At 36.5% G+C, this 24,117-nt stretch overlaps 1 protein-coding gene across 1 annotated transcript in view; it reads right to left on the reverse strand.

The window, feature by feature from the left end:
* Nucleotides 1-5,747, reverse strand: part of LOC104532169 (brefeldin A-inhibited guanine nucleotide-exchange protein 1-like) — a gene marked incomplete at both ends in the record, with an annotated part of 34,152 nt that extends 28,405 nt beyond the window's left edge. The window contains 3 exons of the mRNA XM_010177301.1: nt 135-281; nt 1,324-1,480; nt 5,725-5,747. Coding sequence (XP_010175603.1) covers nt 135-281; nt 1,324-1,480; nt 5,725-5,747 — 327 coding nt within the window. The remainder of the gene's footprint in view (nt 1-134; nt 282-1,323; nt 1,481-5,724) is intronic.
* Nucleotides 5,748-24,117: the final 18,370 nt, after the last annotated feature.

Here is a 24,117-nt window from a genome sequence, read left to right on the forward strand (position 1 = left end):
TCAAACAGAATCAAGAAAATATTTAAAAACTACTATTACATTTCCAAATTAAACACTTCTGCTTTTGAACTCTGAGGCCATGAATGTCTTCCTGCTGTCACCACTATAAATACTGGAATTATGAATCATATTACCTTTATTATTTGTAGCTGAACCCCTTCGTCTGTTTGAGGGCCTTGAAAACAGCCACATATTGTCTCAATAATTCTATCAATTAATTTTTTGCCTGGAGCTGTACTGTCTGGAGCATTCCCTGTCAAGTGCCCATATGCTATAAGTTTCTGGAGAGGAGAAAAAAAAACATAAACAAAAGCTTAAAAAATAAGTTAACTTTTTGTTATAGTAAATAAATTCACTTGATAGCTCTAACTTGCACAGAATAATTAAAACAGTACATTTTACCCCAAGGCTCATAAAACATCAAGGTTTTTTTTTAAAGGCCCTCCAGATTTATTCAATTTTCACTCAGCAACTGCAATACAAAGTTTGTCAGCGAGATAAACATTAAGCTTTTGCTCATCAATTAACAATGTTTTAAAACAAGCAAGATTCTAAAAACTAACTCACATCACACAAGTCTTCATATGTAGTCAGCACACAAATGTGTTTAATCAGATAAACCAGCTACAAATGCTTTCTATTTAAGCTACTAACTAGTCTGTTTTTAAGTGCTCCGTTATCCACTTCCCTCTCTAGTTCTTCGACACTTTGAAAGGGAATTTATTAGAAAATTAACAAAATCCTCTTCCAAACACTTCAGACATGAGAGTATCTGTAAAAAAAACAGAGAGTAGCAAGGCATCATAGTGTGACAGCACGCCAGGCACGCACGTGCCTGCGAATGTAAATATACTAATTGAGTTCACTGTTGTTGGGCTATTCAGCAGAAGCAAATGGCTCCATTGTACGCTGCAGACTGTGTTCTGGAAACACCACAGAAGCCTATGAGTTTTGGGAAATAAGACGTCTCAAACTGAAAATATTTTACTGCAATTATAAATCCCATAAAATGAATTTGGTAATAACATACTTGCTGCGTTAGTTCAACACATAAACATGAAAATAGGTAGTTATACAGTAACATACAAAAACTGATCCAAACATGTAACTGTGGTAATATGCATATACATAAACACATATGTGCACTACATAATAAATAAGACATACAGTCACCTTTTGTCAGAAATGTATTCAATTTGGTTGTGCGCGCAATAAAGTAAAATAATAGAAAAACAACAACATTTTTTGTTACACAGGAATGTACTGCCCCTTGAAACCAACAGAATTTTGTAGCTGACAGTTAAAGCTCATCTTCATACAGACCTGTAAACAATCTAGAGATGTACTGACAATCCTGGGGCACTTCGACTGGCATGCCAATTCAAACGGTAGGAAGTACTTGTCTGCTTCAATGAAGCTTGTCTTTGATTTCACAGGTGGAAGAGTGCTTGAACCAGGCTTTGCTTCTCCATGAGGGGGACTAAACAGAATGACTGTATTAGAATGCCGTAAGCGATCACACACATAGCTCTCATGTTTACCACAATGTTTACAAATGAAATAAAATATCAAGAAAATTAACATTACGAAAGAGTTAACTTCTGTAAAGTTAACACAAAGGTAACACGGTCGTATAAATATTCTTAGCAGCTTTTATACTTCATCTGTCTTCTTTAATGCACAGGCAAATTGACCCATTTGCACACTAAGTAGATATTCAGTGGTCCCTGCTGGTTTGAAGGCATGAAGACTTCTTTCCTCTGAAAACTGGAAAAGACTCCCCTTACTTGGTTGGTGAAGGCAGAGGGAGAGAAACAAAGGAAATCCATTCACTATCATTTCCACATTCAATAATTCCCAGAGAAGTCTAGGCAGAAATTCTACTACTAGAAGAGCTAAAAATACAACTTGTCAAAATGTTTTGTTTTGTTTTGGTTTTTTGTTTGGTTTTTTTTGTTGTTGTTGTTGGTTTTTTTTTGTTTTTGGGGTTTTTTTTAAATTATTCTAAAAGTTAAAAACTACTCAACTACTGTATTATGATACGAGTTTGATTCAGTACTTTAAATAAAGTACATCTATTCTGGAGATTAAATCATAACTTTGTTCTATCTGTGCTTCAGATGACACTATATAATTTAAGAGTACAGTGGTTACCAATGTATCTCACCTGGACAATGTATCTGAAATTACTATCTGTACAAAATTTGAGAAAATTACTGACTGTTGAAGTCTTATTGCTTACAGCACCTTTAGAAAGGGTATGCTCATCAATACTTAGCTAAAAAGGACAATTAAGAATGGATAATTTTTCACTAATTTTTGTGCATCAGTGCAGTTTGCCTTTGACTCAAAGCAAGATGTTTGGATTTTTCATTTCACAGAACAGCTCGTTACCTTTCTATAAAGAAATTACCTTTTTTGTGCACACATATGTGTCTTTACATAAAAGGTAAACAACACTGTCTTTCTTACAGGGACTTGTTAAGTGGTACAAAGAAAAAAAAAAAGTGTAACTTTGTATTCTGTAGTGAAGGATTACAAAATCCTTGCAGTAATTAAACAGATCTTTACAGAACAACTGATTTCAAATCCAAGCCCTATGCATTTGTTGCAAATTAAAGCAAATGTTTAAAGGAATGCAGATGGCAGAAAATACACATTTTCCATGTTGCTGAAATAGAAGAATGAACTGCTCAGAGCTTATTATAAACCCAAAAGATGAATGCAGTCCCATGCATCATGGAGAAAGCCTTAAACTAACCAATATGATAAATTATCACAATGCTTCAGTTTTTCAAGGAGCAAGCTGCATTGCCCTTGAGAAGATGTTTGGTACCGCATTCAAAAAGCCCTCTTTGTTTAGGCTGCTTAAAAAGGGCATCTAAATTCTAAGTCTTAATAGTGAATAATTCGTGTTAAGACTACTTTCCTCTAAATAACTTCTCTTTTGAAGGCTTAAGAATATTTTTTTTCCTGAAGAAGAACAAAGGTTTGTTTTTCTGTTGGATGCATAACATTATTTATTGCCCAATATTGTTTTGCTGGAAACAGAGCTCTTTTGGACAAAGCCCAAATCAGATAAGTTGCAGAGGAAGTACATGATTCTTCTACATTCTTAAACCTCTCTGAAATTCCTATTAAAAGCTTTTCTCTGAGGAATGGAAGGGTGGTGTCTCTTGTGCATGTCTTATGACAGACTGTTCTTCATCTACTGATTATGTTTATTGATACCATTAAAATTAGGTTAAAAGAGCACTCTGAAAACAAAACCAGCATTTTTCAGAAACAAGGAGCAGGCCATGATGAGATTCTGAAAATGAAGAACCCATGCCACAGCAAGCTACTGCAGAAGCCTGAAGCTTCTCTTAATGTAAGGCTATTAAAAAATGCCCAGAATAATAAAAAAGGAAGATAATGCTCCATTTGTCTCTGGAAAGATAACTCAATAAGCTCATGGCCTTGTTGATGATGGTATGGAAGGGGATAGCAAGGAGAGGTGAGAACAGAAATCTGAAAGGTCTTTTCTTCTTAATATCAGCCAAGAAATGACTTCAGCTGTTTGCTTTTTTCCCAGCAGACTGTGAAATCGGAACCTGTCCCTAACAAAACTTTCTTCCACCAAGGGATCTAACAAGCATGATGATTATGAAATATGCTGATATTTAGGTATCAGCCACAGAAACAGGCTAATATTTATCAAACAATTAAATTTTTAAATTATTTTGGCAGCATTTGCTGCGTAATGATTACATAAATCAGCCTGTCCTTTTCCATTCCATTCCTCTCCATCCCACTACCAAACACTGTTTCTGTTTAAAAAAACAAATGAACAAACAAAAGAAGCAGTTTTCCATGCAAAATTTCTGGCAGGTGGAAAAGGCCTATTTTTCAATGCACTTCAAGTTAACTGTGACATCAGTGTCCTTGAACAAGGATTGGGAAAATTTAAAGAATTATCACTGGAAGCCCCTTGTTAGGATACTCAAATCTCAACCAAAGAAATAAGAAGCTGAAAATAATTCAATAAACTAAGAGGTTTATCTATTCAAAGGCCTAGAAAAACAGTATTTTCTACCTCATCTAAAAAATTAGACTCTACAGTTAGAATAGGGCAAATCCATTCACAGCTTCCAAGTCCAGCAATGCCTTCATAGCAGCAAAAGGCTGCTGTGAGACTAAAGACAGAACTGAAGAAATAAAAATCTATGTCGAAAATGTACATGGGCTAAAACAGGTAACATTATACCCCCCCAAATAACAACTTCAAATATTAATAGGACATGATTCAAGCACCCAAAAGTTCAGAAATGGCTGAATCATGCTTGTATACTTCATTAGAATTCATCTCTCATTAGTTTTAGCATGTTATTTAACTACAGGATCAGATATTACTTTTCCTTATTTGGTGTGCAGAACAAACACCACTCACTGAATTTTTAATATTAAGCAATTTTTTTTCTTATAAATTCTTCAAAATGTGGACTTCTGCTTTATTTATTCTACTCTAAGTAAAACCTATTATAAAAACCCATTATTACTTTCTGTCTGAGACTGTCTTGTGGTGCTTGATGCAACATTATGCAAACACTACACAAATATTAATTTCATTTTTACAATCTTACTATGAGCTGATGGTATTGACTTTATTTTGCTGGTGGAAACTGAAGCACAGTGACTCGGATGCATCCACTAATTTTTATGTGCCCAATTTGATAAGCTGTGAGACTAAATTGTTCAGCATATTTGATATTAAATTACCCTTTACATCTTCTGAAACAAAGCTCCCACTGGCTTCCTTTTCAGCTAGAAGTGCTTACGTTTTTCAACCCAAAACTTGTAGATTTCAGCTCAAACTCCCAGGAGATGAAGCAGAAATCATTAGCAGCCAGTTTTGACAGCTGTGGTTTAAATGATTTGCCTAAACCAGAAATTCAGTTACAGGGCAAAACACAGGTCGCCAAGCAGCGCTCATCTGCTTAAGCCTTAAGAACACTTTCATCATCAGTTTCACCCACTGATCTGATTCTTTCAACAAGTGGAATAAACGGCCTTCACCACACAGCCCTGACTCATGGTTAGTAGCGTACACTGAATGAGGAAGAAGATCCTGTGTAACATGTCATTAAATACTAATAATGGATTGCACAGTTTACCAATACTTAAGAATTTACTTGTTGACAGCGGAAGAGTAATGAATGTTAATTTTGACTTCTAGCTTCACTCGTAGAGGAACTTCCTCCAGAAATCTACACCTCTTCCCTAACACTATCTTTTCAAATTACACTAGTTTTCTCTACCCATTCCCACTTCCTCATCCCAGCCTCCTCCCCCTGCTCACTCACAGTTCAAGTCTTTGATTTGCATTCCAGACTATGCCCCCTCAGCTGAACCCACTTCAAGATATTTTTAAGCTCAGGCCTCTCCGCTCGCATTTCCTTTCTGTGCCACCCACAAAGACTTTTTCTAATCTTGATCCCCATTCCTCCCCTCCTTAGCCAGACAGGATCAGCCTGCTCCTTCTAAGCTATCTTCTGCCTCTACTCCCAGGCCCTGTGCCTTGCACTGTAACAGCCAGTCACAGACGCAGCACTTTTAGCACATTTCCAGATACCACCAAGCTTAGAAAATACATCGAAAATGCTTTTCAGAGAGAGCCTGTGCTTCCAATGCAGAACACATTTTAAGAAGGTAGACTATTGCTCAAGATGAGGAACTATCACATACCTTTGCTTTTCTGTTTCAGCCTTTATTTCCTCTGTAAAATGAAACAAAGGCATAGTTATGGAAATGGAATCATAACCAGAAATAAAAAATTAAATAACTGAAAATGATTGGAAAGCAAAACAATTTAGGTAAACATTTGAAACCAGGATTACTTTAGAACAGAAAATACACGTTTATAAGAAGTTTCGCAAGAGCTTCTCTTTACCCGCATTGGCTGCAGCCTGTAACAAAACTACTTTACAAATCTATATTCAAAACTTAATACTTAAATTTGCATCCAGTCATGCCAGGTAAACATCACATCCCTGTAATGCTTCTGCCAAAACACGGACAAGCTCTTTTCACGACTCGTATACAGAAATAACAAGGAAAACATCAATATTATAAAAACTATTAATCTATCAATAAAGGATATGCTGTTTGTTACATGTGAATTATACAGAAAAGCAATATAAAGAAACCACCATTGCTGATACTTACATGAAGCCTTGATGACTAATAGTTAACTTGGGTTTTAAAGAATGTTGGACACCACAATAATGACTAGAGGGCACAAAAAAATGCCTGTAGTGCCTCTATTTCATGCTATTTTAAAACATATTAAACCAGAAAGACCTGCAGTTTAATACTGTTGACATTCTAAGTAATTTTACAATACATTTTTAAAGTAATTTTAAATTAATGAAACTAATTTTAGGAAACATCTTTAAGAGTGTTTTTGTCTGTATTCTCTAGTTATTTAGCACACTTAAATAATAGGAAATTCCAGAAAGACTCGGATTTCCAATGTTGCAGGAATACATTATTGAAATAAGATGTTTTAAGAAACCATCTCAGGAAATCCATTCTAATGTCAAGTCCTGCTCAAACATGCAAAAATATAATCAACCAAAACCAACACTTTACTTTGATTTTTGTATATAAGCTTTAAAGTAGTGGCATGGATTGATTCTGACAAAAAAAAAGAAAAAAAGTAATTTCTAACTAAGTTCCCATGCAGCAAAAGCAACACTGTGTGTCCTATGCCTCATCTATGCCTCATTCACCATTCCACACAAACTGATTCACTTGCACAACACAGGTTCTTAAGCTTGACATTTTATCACAAATCACTAGTATCAAATATGTTTACTAATAGACTTGCTCAACACCAAGAAAAGTGAACATCAGGAGTGCACATCAATCTAAAATCTAAGTCTTACTTCTGATATGACTGATGCTCCTGTTTACCCCCAATAAAACCCAGAGGACAGCAGGTCAGTGGTTCATCCAAGAAACAGCTAGTCCAGAATCTGTTCAAATCTGTGTTACCCAGGACTACACAAAACATGAAAATAATTCCATATTCCTCAATAAGTAATAATAACAACAAGTCTTATAGCCAGTCAGGAAAGTATGCCTTCCTACCAGGTTATGACATTTGATCCATTTACTCACTTGAAGACAATTTCTTGACCAACAGGAAGAAGAAACTTCCTTCCTGCCTTCCAGCATCTTTATGCCTTTCAGTATTTTACCTCCCACCTCAGCATTCACACTCAGGAACTCTCCTCCCCGAGATGCTCTGAAGTCTGCCCAACAAACAACATTACCAACCAACACATAAAATCGCAGAATGGCTTCCGAGTTCAAAGTTTCCAACTCAAGTGACAAAACTCAGCAGATTCTTGCCCAATACACAAGTATTTTGAACACAAAACGAAACACAGTAGGCTACAAAAACTAAGGGATAGCTCTGCTCAGATAGTAATCCCATTAATAATGGCAATTAAATATTAACAATTTTTTCCTGTAAAATGACACAAGGTGTTAGTGTCATTAAAAAGCCGGGGGGCAGACACCAAACACAAAAGTAGGAATCATGCCTTACTGAACTTTAATTAGTTTGAGTGATTAAAACTCCTTTAAATCCTTTTTTATATATTAAAATCTTGTTTAAAATGATTAACACACAAATTCAGAAACCACTTAGTTATAAAATTTGAACTTAAGTCATGCCTACAAACATTTCTAGTTTTATATTTAAATTATAATTCAAGATTATAACCCATTTTATTGTATTTAATGTGAAGAAAGATGATATTTCAATTCAAGATAAAACAATGTCAACTTCTTATAACAGATTTCAGTTTACAATTTTATCAGATTTTAATAATCTGAAACAAACAAAATAGTTTTTTTAACAGTTTTACCTGAGATCACTCAGGTACAGGAGTCAACTACTGTATTGACAACATAAAAGATCTGTGTATTTACAAGTTATTTTATACTTTGGCTGGGGGGGGGGGGGGGGAAAGGGGGGGGGGGTGGAAACAAACAACTACGAACTAATCTAGAAAAATAATTATTTCAGATTACTGCTATAAATAAAACAGCACAATGCAGAGCTCCACTTCATGTCCAGTTCTAGCTGCCCTTCCCAGCCTGCACCAGGCCACTGGCATTAAAACCCCCTGAGACTAACTACTCCCTCCTAGGGAAGGTGCAAATTATAGTGGAGTTTGTTCGCTGTTCAGAACAGAAACAGCTGAGAGTATTGAATTTGTATGAAAATTGTTTAAGGAGGTACAAGTAAGCCAGTTCTCAGCTCCCCACCCTCTCCCTTTCACCATGAACAACAGTATTTTTCCAGTAAAAGCACATGTCCTCAGTGCAAATATTCTACTTAAAGCAGATGTGATGATAGGTGGGTGTTCAGACACCCTGGTCAACTTCACAGGTTCCAAACCCGTGGTTTTACTGTGTGCTTAAGCAACTTTCTTGAGCTGAAAGCACTGCATGAAACAGTGGCAAACATAAAAACATAAAATAACATTCAGGAAGAGAAGGATCAGAAACAGCAGTTTCACTTTGCAATAACTCATTTTATTTCTGAACTTAAAGAACGTTATCAAACCCAGCTAGCTGTCCTTGACACTACATCAGATTATCTCCAAATTTATTCACTGCTTTGTAAACTACAAGAGTACTTGCAAAGATTACTAAAATAATAAAAAAAATCCTATCAGAACTGCTTAGAGCCCTCATCATGCTGCTGATATGCTAACAAATTATCACTGTTCTTTCTTAAAATGCTACAAGAGATTGTCTTCAAAATAGGTCACAACAATTCACGTCAGAAAATGGATTTTTTTTTTAATTGAAGGGAGTACACAATTACAAGGCAAGAGCTTCTTCAAGCATTGAGGAAGAGAAGGATCAGAAACAGCAGTTTCACTTTGCAATAACTCATTTTATTTCTGAACTTAAAGAACGTATCAAACCCAGCTAGCTGTCCTTGACACTACATCAGATTATCTCCAAATTTATTCACTGCTTTGTAAACTACAAGAGTACTTGCAAAGATTACTAAAATAATAAAAAAAATCCTATCAGAACTGCTTAGAGCCCTCATCATGCTGCTGATATGCTAACAAATTATCACTGTTCTTTCTTAAAATGCTACAAGAGATTGTCTTCAAAATAGGTCACAACAACTCACGTCAGAAAATGGATTTTTTTTAATTGAAGGGAGTACACAATTACAAGGCAAGAGCTTCTTCAAGCATTGATCTAATTAAATGTTACTACTCTTCTGAGTAGCACTGCATCAGTCTATTAATGTGAAAGTGTGGATTTTATAACCTTTGTTAAATAAAAAGAAAGGTTCTTAAAATGGGTGACAAATTATTTTAGAAGACTAAAATATTTTAAATGGCAGATAAGCCCATGATATACCATTACTATGAACGAGGTAGATAGCAGACTTAAACTTTGACCCTTGAGAACAGCAAAAACCTTATTTCCTTCACTGATTGCTTCCTCTGCTCTCCACACCAAAACACAAGTTAACCACAGTACAATTTCATAGTCATGTAACAACCACATCCCGTAGGAAGCATACAAAAATTCAAGAGGCATTACCAGCAGAAAACCAGGTTATACTAAAGGTACCTAACAATTCTCATACTATTAGGTAAACAATCTGTTAAAGACAGATGAACCAAAACACTGACTGATACATTCTTTTAAATGGGAAAAATTAATCCCTGCAAAACTCAATATTAGCTAGAAAAGGGAGATGAAGACAGGTTTGAAAACACAGGCTGCTTCCTTGTTTTGTTCTCACCCTCTCCAAAACACACACCCAGAACCACAAAGGAGGGGATCCAAGAGCTGGAAAAGCTTATCATCTCAGCACCACCATTCCGGGAAGAATAAAAGAATAAATATGTCTTTTGCACACAGAAGATAGAGCTGATCAAAGAGATTAGTTGTTTTGCAATTTTACAATGGTATGCACCGTTTCACAAAGCAGGTAAAATGAGTCATGTATGTTAGTTGCAACATAATTTTCCATTTCATCTGCACCTGTACAGACCATCATAATTTCAAAGAAATCTCTGAAAAGGTCTAAGACTTTTGTTTTACAGGTGTATTGGCTTCTGCTGGGATAGAGTTAATTTTCTTCACAGTAGCTGGTATGGGGCTGTGTTTTACATCTGTGCTGAAAACAGTGCTGTTAACCCAGGGATGTTTTAGTTACTGCTGAGCAGTGCTCATACAGTGTCAAGGCCTTTCCTGCTCCTCATGCTGCCCCACCCCACCAGCGAGGAGGATGGGGGTGCACAAGAAGTTGGACAGGGACACAGCTGACCCCAACTGACCAAAGGGATATCCCAGAGCATATGATGTCGTGTTCAGCAATAAAAACCTGGGGGCAGGGGAACAGTGGAGTTTACCTGCCATTGCTTGGGGACTGTCTGGGAATCAGTCCCCTGGTGGTGAGCTATTACTTTTTTTTCCATCACTTGTTGTTTCCTGGTTTTGTTTTTCTTTGGTTTTGCCCCTTCCCCCCCCGCCCCCCTTTTTTTGTGTTTGTTTATTTTCTCTTATTAACCTGTCTTCGTCTCAGCTCAAAGTTTTCACACTTCTACCCTTCCAATTCTCTCCCTGATACCAGTCAGTGAGTGGCCGTGTGTGGCTTACCCGTCAGCCAGAGGCAAACCACCACAACACATATCCATAATTTCATTCTCACCTCTCCAACTTTAATTCACCATTTCAGCATGTCATTTGAACACTTTTCCTTACCTTTTACAAACTGCTCATAGTTGCTACTATGAAAAAACCAAACTAGTTTCTAGTTTTCTTTTTCTCCCTTTAACACCTAACAACCAGCTAATCACATTTGCAACTATAAATTTAACAACTCTCTCTGTAATTCAATGACTAAGCACCACGTCAAAACAAGCCAAGTAGGTCAAGCAGGTGCTTTGGACCATTCTGCCTTAACTGGTTGAGAATGCTGATCAAACTCCAACTTAGAACTAATTCACTGTTTACCCTGCTAATCCGATTCAAAGGATGATTTAAACCTTAACTACACTGAAGGTTGTCTCTAATTCCCATTTTAAATTTATCACTGGATTATTAGCTTGGCTCCTATGCCAATATTCCCCTACAACTGAAATAGGCCCTCTCCTCTAGATTATCTTCAGGTAACATTTCCTTCTGCTTACCTAAATATGCTGTAATATAATGTAAAGTATAAATATTCTATGGTTATACTTTGGCAGAAGTCAAGGATAACTTTCTCAGCAAGTAGGGGATAACTAAATGGTTACCTTCAGGAATGGTACACAGAGCTAAGTTCAACTGTATCAACTCAACATCAAGTCCTACGCCAGATTATAGAGAACTGTTATGGAACTTGCCATTGGGAAAACGGCAAACTATTTACCGTAAAATGGAAAAAAACTGTCCAAGTTCATCGCACAGTACAATGCCAGGAAAAAACCTCACACATTTAAAAGCATTAAAGACATACCTCACATTATATTTTTCCATTGCCACATCAGAATTGTATTCAAAAAACAAAAGCATATTATATTTCCACAATACTGTATTCCAAACAATTGACACTGCCTGCCAGAGAAGCGCGTGCATAAATCTCAATTCTGTAAGGATCTGCGCATCTGAAGACTAGAATCTAATGTAAACATCAGAATTAGAGGTTATTTACCTAACTGAAAGTAAATCTATTGAAACAGAAAACACACTGCATTTTCACTGGAAAAAAACCCCCAAAACCTCATAACAATCACATACAAAATAGGCATACACCTGTTCCTCTGCTCACTGGGGGAGAGGTAGAAGAAGTTACTCTTCCACTTAGTACTGGAAAAAAAAAAAAGATTTTCCAACTTTTAGTGCCAAAAATGTATGCAGATTACTAAAAATCATAGTTATATTACAACTAAAAAAAAAGTATTAAATATATAATGAATTCCAGATAGCAAGCAGGGGACTTTTGAAGAATTGTAACGATTCTGGGTAATCAAGAAGGCAGAATGAGTCAAAGGAGCATAGGATACAATACTCCAAGGAAACAAGTCAATTTCTGGTGCTCACACTAGTTATGCCATAGAAGACTACTGTGAGAAGGAAGCAATTTGCATTCAACTCTTTTGAGTCAAAGCAGGTGGATGAGATCCATATCTATATTAAAAAAAAAAAAAAGTTAAATCCTATTAGAAGGTTAAAGGTTTTGCTTGAATTGGCTTGCTACTTTCCATCCAAGTATTCTAGTGACTGTCTCCAATACCATACAAAACATTGTGGCAACCAAAGAATTAAAAACCCCTAAATTTTTCACCATTAACAACTGAAACTGTCCCCCATGTCATGGTATACAGAACACCTAAATGACCCAGCAGTCTAAAGGTACTTATAATTTTAAAACTACAAGATAAAGTTGGCTGGACTGTAAATAACAGAAAACTATAAATTCAGTAAGTATTTGAAAACAACTTTAATCAATTACAGTCCCAACTATTTAAGATTATTACATACATGGTGATAGTTTAATTAAAGAAATTTTACCAAGTTTGAATTCAGAGTAGCAAATCCGTGTAAACATGATGGGAATAAAAAACAGCCCCAAAACCAATCTCTCCTTCAAAGAGATAAAATTCCAAGCAGATCATACTGAATATGTTTTCCCCAAAAGGCATTATTAGAATCTCTTTCTAAATAAATATCCAAAACTTGCTTCTTTTGATACCTGCTATTGGTTACCTTCAAGCAACATAAAAAAAACCCAAACAAACCCAAAACCAAACCAACCTCTTGCCTTTTCAGCTAAACTAAGGAAGTATTAACACCTGAAAGTCAGTAATCAGTAACAGACTTCAGAAAAAAAATAAAATAATTAGTTTTAAGGAGTCCAAACAATAGAACTGGAGAAACATACAGCCATTTTCAATTCCAAGTTCCTTGCATTCAGACAGTGATGATCCAGAGATGCAGTTGCTCTCACCTAAACATTGTTCCTAACATCTAAAACCCTGACAGGTCTTCCACAAAGCTAAGGATTTGCTAAAAGACAAAAAGCATCAAGCACACACACTGCACAGAAATTTTCTTCAGGCTTCCAGCTGACCACTGTTCTTGCTCTGACAGAGCTTCTGCCTCACTCCCTACTTCCAAACTCTGAACTACTCCAATTTCAACAAGTTTTCTTGTGATGAAGATGTAAGAAGAGTAATTAGCAAACTTAGATTACGGTATTTTCCTCTCACTTCTTTTTTAACTGTAGGAGTGTAATTGCCTTCAGTAACTTTTAACACATCTATCTTCAATATTAATCCATATCAGTGTATGTAAATAGCACAGGCAAAAAAATGAAAGCTTTATAACAAGCCTCACTGGGATGTCTATTGCCATAGAATAATTAAAGTTTAGTATAATGCTGTTATTGCCCTAGATTATCAAATCAGGTTGACTTACCTAAAACTGGTAATAGTGTATGCAAATTCATTACAGGCAGATAGTACTGAAATGATAAGTATTTTAGGTAGCCTGCAGAAGAAACCATTCACTATGAAAGCCGAAGCTGTTCCTTAAATGGAATTCCCAAGATGCATATCATAGTCCTGTGTCTTCCTGTAAACCCTATAAACAGCTTTTTCCATCATACCTTCTAGGATGCACAGAGATCTATCCTCCCTTCCTTCAAATCCTTCTGAATACAATGATCGTAAGAAGGACAAAAAAAATGCTATTTGTGGGAGTCCAGGAAAAGGCTGATAGCAGCAGTCTTTTGGGACCCTTTGGGGGTGCAGTTTTTGTTCTTCGTTTTAATCCAGGAAGCTAACCTAAAGAGAAACAGGAGTGGAAGAAATACAGACACAAGCACATACTGCATCCAAGTGTGAATTCCACCCATGTACATTCTCCTCATTGTAGAATACCATGAGTGTTTCTTCCCCCTTCAAAATTCCTGATCTGGGACTTCAGCATAGACCCTGTTACCATTTATTTATGCATCTGTTCTTACGATTGCTGCTATTTGCTGGGTCAATTAACCTTTCATTCTGCTTAGTTTCCCCTGTCTGCAAGAACACAGCTCACACAGCTATGGTACATGGACGGAAGAGAGCAAAGCTCCGTGCAGATTTAAGAAAGTCACTGCTGTGGTCTTCAAGTAGCATTAACAAAATAGCAAATAATTTTTGTACAGACAAACAAAAAAACCTTAAAAGAGTATTGTGAACACTTCCACTTTCCATTCCAATGTATCATGCTGCTGCAACTTCATGCTTACAGGTATTGAAGGAACAACTAAGGAAGCACAGATTAATCACACTATTTAAGAAGTGTTCCGAACAAACAGCTGCTATGAGTCCGACAACTCTGGATTAAATTCTCTGTAGATCCTCCTTATTGTGCTCTACAAAACCCTGAAACCCTCTAATCAACTGAAATACTAAGTCATATCTCATTAGATTAAAAAACATAGAGTAGTAACCTTTGAAGTGTGTAGAGAAATATTTGTGTACATACACACAAAGTGAAAAACAAAAAGCAACTACTACAAACTTTGTACAGATGAGGTGCTTCAACTCCAGATGACACTAATCCTCTGAAGAGAGTACTAGTATAAGAAAGGAACATTATACATTGTTGCTTCCCATGCCATATTTTCTCATATGTTAAAGGTTTGCAGCAAATCCTGTTGAAGTATTTATCTATTCTTATATCTGCAATTCAAATGACAATAACTATATGTCTGATGGTCCTTACTGGGCTTTTTATCTGTGAAGCAATCTTCTCACTTATTCTTAATTTTCTTTTTAAACAGTCATTCATACAGAACTATAGTTTCTCCCCATCCCTGCTCACAATATAGTATCATTTGGGAATATACAACTCTGGTGTAAATTCAGAAACTTGAATGCATAACCTGTCTCCACTCAGCCAGCCTCACTACCTGCTCCTTCAGCTCATTAAGTATAATATTTTCAAACTGAGAGTCACCAGCAAATCTACTCAAAAGGAGTAGACCACTCCAGTGGTCTCATTCTGCTTAAAATTAATTCAGAATAATTCAATCCAATGGGGTCTTATGACTAGATTTTCTGTAATAATCTCTCTACTTGCTAAACCAAGTGGAGACTACTGTCAAGTTGCTTCACGGACTACTTGGGAAGAAGAGGAGGGGTGACAAACATACAGGTCACACATTGCTAAGGATAAGCGATTTGTAGTCATTATTAGCATATATTCCAATCCTCCTCTCTACCAGTTTTCTCAAATATTCACTAGTTCATCTGAGTATTTGCTTCACTTAGCAGAACCATAGCTTGTACCGCATGCAGGAGCAGGACTGCAGACACTCTCAGAGCATGGTGGGTTTACCCTTCCTCAAAGCCACAAGGAAACCAGTAGCTCCATTGTTTAAGATTGTGAAACGTGTTTGCCTAGTTCTAGAGACAGTGAATCATCAATAACTCTTAATTTGGCACAGCAGCTTTATATGTTGCCCTCTGAAATTCAGATAAGTCAAAAGCAGTCTCAATTCTCCTGCTGTAACCTTTAAGAAATTAAACTGCATCTAGGTCTTCATATTTTTCCCTTTGAGCGCTGAATATAATATTAGCTATTTTGGATCTACAGTATCGTAGAAATTTAAGACTATCTCTCAAAAACATACACATATGCACATATACAACATCTCCATACATAATGTGATTTTTACTCCCTAGATCTAATCTGTAACTTGAAGAGGAAGTTTTAACTCAGCAGAACACAGGAAACACCACAAGCATTTAACTAATAGCTTGAATCAGAAGATAGGTCATGACTGAAATTGCAGTCAGAATATTAATACATCTTCAGTCTCTACCACTGTTTCGGACATCCTGATAAACTCTTCATGAAAAGTACTCCTATCTCCTCAAACACAACACAGATTCTTCTTTTTTATTTTGAAAAGTTAAAGATTAAACTCATGAACAGGCAAATAAAATAATCTATTACATATGATATTTCTAGTGAAAACTATCAGATATGAAAGAAGTATAGCATAATTTCTTACAAAGAAGGCAAGCTTGTGGTCATGTACATTGTGCTTCTTCATGTCAAGTTGCCCCCCGCCCCCCCCCAACTTAACAGAGTAGGTTAGCTTCTCTCGTTTTTAAGATCAGAAACTCAAGCACATCCCTCATACTGTGCTTGGAAAAGTGTGAGTTTCTGCCAAAATACAAAGATGACAGAAGCAGAAACACATTTTGCAGACACAAAATTACATTCGAAATAGGGAAAGCATTTTCAATCAAATCATTTCCATCTGTCTGAAAAAGCATATCTGAAATTAAATATATCCAGAACAAAATCCTGTGATTTGTAACTCATCTGAAAGGACAAAATGAGCTTCTCTCTGAAGATCATCTTTAAGTCTGACCTTTCAGTTCAAAGCAGGCAAACATGAGCAGCTCGATTCAAAAAACCAAAGGCTTGATAGTAAGAAATTATCTCACCCCTCTGCAATACAATTGCTGGATTCTTTCACTGTATCCATCCCTGTAAGAGAGAAATTTCTGTACAGCCTGATGTGGCAATGCCTATTTATTATCTTTGGTAGTATTTAAACAACAAACAGGCTACCTAGAGAAGTGGTAGAGTCTGCCTCACTGGAATTACTCACATGGTGGCTTGACAGGGGTCTCAGCCTAATCTAAGGCCCTGCTTTCAACAGATGATCTCTCCACAGCTCCCATTCAATCTAGACTTCTCTGTGACTTGACTCTACAAATTTCCAAAAGACTTCTGTTACACAAGAGCATCTCTTCAGTATTCACTTGCAGTCAAACAATGCGATAAATAAAAGGCTGAACAGAAACAAGCCTCTTAAAGTATCCGAGTAACTCTTAAAATTTAATTAACATTTTTAATTGTTTGCATTGACAACTGAAAAAGCATCCCAGACATTCGATAGAACCTACATCTAGAAACACAAAATGTCACATTTAAGGTAGGACTCAGTTTGACATACAGGAAGTTCCAACCTGCGTGCTTTCAAGCATGCTATCTGCCTGACCTCTTGTAAGTACAAGCTGTCAGCCCAATCTGTGCAGCAGACCCGTCGGGAGGCGTGCTTCTGGCCTTGCCCAAGCATTCTCCAAAGCCAGCAGAGAGCTGATCAATATAACCCGTGGAAGACAAGCCATACAATACATGTGAAGGCCCTTAACCTTAGGCATCTTACTCTTTAACCAAGTTTTGTTTCAAGAATTTATGCTCCCACGACAGAACCAACAACCAAACACGAATTTAAGTCACAAAGCCAGTTTGGCAATTTTTCCTCAGCACCAATACTCTCTCATGTTAACAACAGTATTACACTTGCAAACATGAAGTGCTGTATTTACATAAATTATGATAGAAACTCAAACAAAAAAACCCGACTAAATTCTCACTTCTGTACTTGGGTTATTTATGAATCAATTTTTTAAGGCCTAACCAAATATAAATTGGAAAATCAAGCTACAGCATATTTTGCAGCAGTTGAGCTCTCCTTGTGTGATACTGTTCTTCCTACCTCAGATACAACACAGTTTTGTACACCTACATGCAAAGTTCGATTACAGAATTAGTGTATCTTCAGTTCATGATGCCATTCCCAGAAAACCAGTATTTTCATTGACATTTCATGTCATGAGACAGGGATTGGCATGCAGTAGCTCTAGTCCATTTCTTTTTCTTTGTAGTTAAATATGCATTTTAATACATAAAATAGTAATTAAAAAGACAATTTAGCATAAACATTTTTGAACTTCTGCACTACCCAGCTCAAAAGCTATTTCACCACTGACTGCAGACATAATGGAACTAAATGAAAATAAATTTCAAACAAGAGGAACAAAGGCAACTAATCAAGCCTGACAGACAATGAATGTTTCATGAAATCCATAAGCAGATCAGTGTCCAAAAATGCAAACAAAACCAGAGCATCCCTATCTCAGATTTTTAAATAAAGTTAATTTAAACTTTGAGAACTGGGGAACAAACCCAGAAATCAAACCTAGGAACACCAGACTGTATTGGACAAAACAATGTAAGAGTGACAAGTTTTTCTTAAATGCTTGATATCTAGCCCATATTTTGCTTCCACAAGTGCCCAACGGTATATGCCTAAAAATGCAGATTATAAAACCAGGGCAAGAATGCTGCAATAGTCCCCTCCTACCAGCATCCAGCCATCTGTGGCTTATACTCTTCCTGCACAAAGACTGTTCCTGTAGGTTTGACAACCCTTGCTAAGTTTTCATTTAATCACTTTTTAAACAGTTTAAGCTTCTGGGGTCAACATAATTACAAGCTGCAAGACAGAATACTTTTTCACTTTACATTAAATAAGCCGAGTTCTTTACAGGATCTCCAGATCTGCATTACGAGGAATTAAAATCAGTAATGCCCTTTTCACATCTATGCCCCTTACAATCTTAAAAGCTTCCTTCATTACCATCTTCCTCATCTTTGTCCCCCTTCAGGGAGCAAGACGCTTATTCTGCTTGATCTCTTCTGGAAGACATTCCAGTCATCACTGTTGACTTCCAGTGCATCATTTCTAAGTCCACTGTCTCTTTGGAAGGCAGCAGAGAGCAGAACTACACATGGAATATATGGTATCTTTATAAAGTGGTGCAACAGCTTCATTTTTTTCCTCTCATTTTCCTGTTTGTCTTTTTGACAAAGGAATCAATATTTCCGATGGATTCATTCACAGTAACTCCAATTCCTTCTCCCCAATGGACAGAAGTCTTACTTAGAGCCCTTGTTTGTGCATGCAAGCACAATTTAGACGAGTTTCCTCCTCCATTTCCCCCCTTCCACTCATATGGATTACTTTTGCTTTTATCAACACTCAGCCTCTGCCATTTTATCAAGAAGTAGGTCAGTATAGCACAACTGTGGGCTTTAATAGGTTGTTTTCTCTCTTCTAAATATTTTATTTTGTCAGCCTTTGTCACCTCACAATTCACCCCAAGACACAATTAACGTCCACAGAACTGAAATACCACTCGGTTGAGAAGGCAGAACATGTACTCCTTGGCAGCTCAGTACCTTCAGGAACCTTGGGTGAGCAACCTAGTTGAGATTTACTATGAAATTGGATTACCATATGCTTATCTACACACTCATTGCCTCTGCCTTACAGATTTGTGATGGTTAAGTTTCCCCTCTGCCAAGCCTGCACCGACTCTTCATCATCACAGCACATGTACCCATTCTGTTCTCTACCAGCTTTATTCTTTGCTACAGTCTGAACTGCTTACCAGTCTGAACTTCTCAGGATTTCTCCATCCCTTATACTCTTGGCACTTTTTTTTTTTTTTAAAAAGAACAGTACTACTGACATACCAACTTTACCACAGGCTTTTCATAAGCTTTTCTCAATAGCTGGTACACACTTACCCTAACTGTTAACAAAACATGTGACAAAGAATCACCATGTTAGCTCTTAAGCATTCTGCTCCCTTCAAAGTGTTCTCAATCCTGTGCTACTCTTTTAAAAATAAAAAAATACATGCTTTAATGAGTCTTTTTCATTATTACTATGAAGCTGAATTTGAGCATATTTTAGCATATGTTTGAGCATGCAGTGATGAGAATGCTTACTACTACAAACCAACTCTTCAGCTGCTACATCCTAAACCAGTTCCTGGGTAGTGCTTGAGAAGGACTCAAGAGCTGCTCAGCACCTTCTAATTGAATGTTACCTGTCTGCACAGTTGATTTATTTACCAAACGTGACTAAGCTTTCTGTCAAGTACAGCAAATTAAATATTCATACATACATAATTAATGCTATGGAATTAAGCCTTTTCCATAGATTATCCCTCCTAATTCCTGGCCTGTTAAGATGACAGCATCCTCATTTTAAAACCACTAATATTGCAGCTGACCATTTTTAAAGATTTCTGGCATTCATATATATGCAAGCACACACACGTTTTTGACATAGTTACCTACCGATGGAACTATTTCTTGAGACTGCTCTGTTATTTCCTACGATGTTCTCATTTGCTTGGTTGGTGACTACTGAAGACTGAAACACACGTTTTACTAACGCTTTGTATTTACTCGCGCAAGGACAGGCTGCTACCGCAGAACAAGACCGTTATTATGTTTCTCAGTCTTGCTTCTCTATCATTTGGCAGCACGAACAAAAGCTACATGCCCACTTTTCACACAGCCCACCTCTTCAGTAACACTTTGGCCATGTAACATCATCCTTAAAACACACTTATTTTTTCTCAAACCTTTTTTTTCAGGAGGAAGCACACATGCATAGCAATGATAATTCATCCTTATTCCATACTTCTAGAAGTATAACCAGATACTACAAACTCCTATTACATACATTAAAGTCACTCAAGCTTCACAGTTTCCTCAATGTAAGAAAAGCAATTAAAGCTCTGCTGTCCCCTCCACGAACACAAGCATACAATAGATTAAAAGGTGTGATACACATACAGAACAAACTTATGGAATAAAATAAATCCTTGCATATAGTGATGATTATTCCAAGCCAGGCATGTGAGTATATTTATCTCAAAATAGGCATTTATTTTGGCTGTTAGAATTTTATTTTATTTTTAAAAATAAAATCCAGAGTTAAAACTGGTTGAACTGTGTATGTAGTATCCCTTCCGACATCCTGGGGGGGAACCTTCACGCTTTTTGATTATCATCCTGATGACAGGGACAATCATTCACTACAAAGTTCTCAGTGTCTACGAGAAGGTTTCACATACCTTTCTGTAAAGCAGTTAGTACTCTCAATTGTCAAAGACTAGATACAACCGAGGACAATAAGCTCTTGTGCAGTGTGAAGTTCTAAGAAGAACTAGAATAAAATTAAATGATCCCTTTGTAATATGGGAAAATCTACATTTTATTTTTAAGCTCCATCCTTGCTGTAGATATCCAACTGCAATTATTTTTTGTCCTTTTGGAAAAGGGTGGTTTAAAAGGCAATTTAGAAACTGGAAATTACTAAGCTTTATTTCAGACTTAAATACAAGATCCTCATAAGTTCATGATACTTTTAGAAACCGCCAAAAAAATCCCCCATATTCCCATTAAGTAGCCTGCACTCACTACAGTAACTTCACAAGTAATCTGCAAGTAGGGATGAAAAAACAAGAAGCAAAACATCTGAGACACTGCAAGTCTCCTACCCATTTCAAACATTAAAACTACAGGTCATATGTAAGTCTATGCATGAATTGTATTACTAGTCACTTTCTAATTAAAAAAGCATTATGCCACTTCCATTGTGCCATAGCTCTGAATCATAAGAAAATCATCATATTTTCCAGATGCAAAAAGATAGTCATGAGACTACATACAATCTAATGACTGTCTATAAAATTTATCAAGCTGCATTAGACAGAAGAAAAAAAATATTGGAAAACAAAAAAGTATGGACTTAAGTTTTTTATGTCTATAGTATGCCCCCTAAAAAGGTTAAAACTGTACAAACTTTGTAATTTTCACTCAAACAAAAATTTGTATTTGCAATAGAAAGCTCAAACTAAATCAGAAAACCTGATGTGAGACCTTTCAAATGAAGCTTTCAAAGTCATCATACTGTTATTAAAGTCCTGATTTCTTCACTAGCTTCAGATACAGAAAGCAGCTCAGACTAAGATGTTTGAATGAACACAAAAAGTAAGAATATGAGCATTACAGCACTCTGAAAGCTCCAGTGCGGCCGCCTACAGTACAGCACATATGCATTACATTATTAATACAATGAAACCTTTATTTTTCCATCTCTTCTCTTTTATTTATATCCAAAAGAAATATTTTTATAAGCTCAGATTGCTTAAATTAAGACAGCTACTCATATGACAATTACTCTTTCTTTTCTCAGATGCTGATCAGAAGACAAGTGGAAGACTCCTTCAAAAGATCACCATTACACAATATCATTCACTCCACCCGTGTTCTGCTCTATGTCACAAGGAAATGCTTCTGCTACCACTGCTTACCAAAGCTGTGAAGAACAAGACAATTAAGGTTTTCAGTTCAGTATTTACTGGATCCACGAGTTCATAATAAACTATTCTGAAAAAGTGTACTTGCATTGACTACAGAAGTGGTTTATACATACATACCATTTTATTTAACAATAATTACTTACATTTTATACTGCACAGATTGTGCCCCCCCTACTCGTTCTTTAAGAGCATTTTAGGACACATGATTAATTAAATGCTGTTACAAACTGCAACAGTCAAAGAACTTTCAAAATCATCTCTGTTATAAAAGGATACTTGGTCTTTTATAACTATTTGGTGTTATCAAAATAATGGAAGTTTCAGAAGCCAGCGCATAACTCCATGGCTATTTCTAAGCAATCTATTGGTAATCAAATGCAAACATCTTCCACCACCAGCCAGGGCTCATCAGGCATCTATTAGATTACACCTAATTCATCTCATCTGTGCTACTCAAGGCTTTTTAAATGATTATTCTTAATTTTATTTAAGTCACTGGTATATAAAATTATTTTGGCCATTTCTGCCTCTATGGAGGTAGAAATCTTTTACTTAAGTTAGAGTTATGAATCATTAGCACAAGTACTGCCACAGGTACAAGCTGTACATGAAAAGAAACCTCTAAAGTTATGCATATCCTTCAGATTTTATAGATACTGGAAATAGTAAAAGAATCTCTAAATTTGTTTTAAAAGGCCATCAAAATCACACTTTATAGTTCTTTAAAAAAAGAAATAAAACCCTTCCTTTCCTTGTGAGGGTATTTCATCCTGACCTAGCCTTCCCTCTGGTCCATTTTCAGATAGCAGCTTTGGGCCTGGGAGGAGGGGGATTTTTGCTTTGGGGTGGGAGACGAGGAATGTTATTAAATCAAACTCCTACATAAGCATAAAAGAAACAATCACACAAAGGGTAGAGGTAAGAAACATCTCAGTACCATGCCACCTCCCTTCAGTTCATCATTGAAAGGGCTGCAAAGCAACCAAGCAAACAGACAGCAGCTTCTGCTTCCATGTGAAAAGGACACAATCAAGGGAAGAACGGCCCAAGCGCTGCTTTTCCTTTAAATGCACAAGATAGCATTAATAATTTGAACACAGAATTTTGTGTTGAGCTTTACAATACAACATAAGACTCAGGGATGGAGATCAAACTTAGCTCCTCTTCTCACCCCTTCTGCATCTAAGACACAAACTGAAAGCTCCTTCAAACATCACTAATCATTACAGTCTATTTTCCCAACAGTGTCAGAGACCATTTCAAAGAAAATTTATTTCTCTTTACAGCAAAATTTCTAAACATTCAAGCTCTATTTATATGCATAATTATGCAAACATAATCACACAAAATAAAGTGTCATGTCTTATATCACAAGTGGAAAACATTTAAGTGTCTCATTTCACTGCAGGTGAAGAAAATTTTAATAATAATTCTCAGGCACTTAGGCAGCCTTTACACAGCTTTCAAACTTTCATGCAAATGCAGCTGTCCTATTCTAGTAATTTTACTTACAGCAGTTATAAAACTCTGTTTCCATTTCAGGATAATGAAAATAGAGGTTAATTTATTCCTATCCACTTGCTCATACACCGCACAAGATCCGCTATAGCATTCTTGCAGATGTCACAGTCCATTAGCCAGATGAAGCAAGCAGAGTTAAGACTCCTCATTTTCCAGCTTTCCTGAGCTGCAGACAAAACCTGTTATTTTCTGCCAGCGACTGCACCTTCAGTCCATGCAACAGTACCAGCCAGACCTTCATACACACCGTTACAACCTGCAAGGTTACTGTCCAGGCATGCACAGGTGTGTCAGTTTTACACACAACAGAACCACACCTTTGCAAAAAACACCTTCACTTGAAAGGGCATTCCTATTTGTTTATGCTTATTAACTGCATTAAAAGTATTCTGTTTTGTGCAAGTATATCTGCAGAATTTGTAGTACAGTTTTAAAATTAAAATATGATGGGAAGCTACCAAAGAAATCAAACCGGTGCTACGCTACTTGTATTTAATTTACACATCTGAAACTTTGCAAGTGTACCTCATACTACTCA

Source organism: Antrostomus carolinensis, unplaced genomic scaffold (assembly GCF_000700745.2).
Source record: "Antrostomus carolinensis isolate BGI_N321 unplaced genomic scaffold, ASM70074v2 scaffold20720, whole genome shotgun sequence".
Taxonomy (NCBI): domain Eukaryota; kingdom Metazoa; phylum Chordata; class Aves; order Caprimulgiformes; family Caprimulgidae; genus Antrostomus; species Antrostomus carolinensis.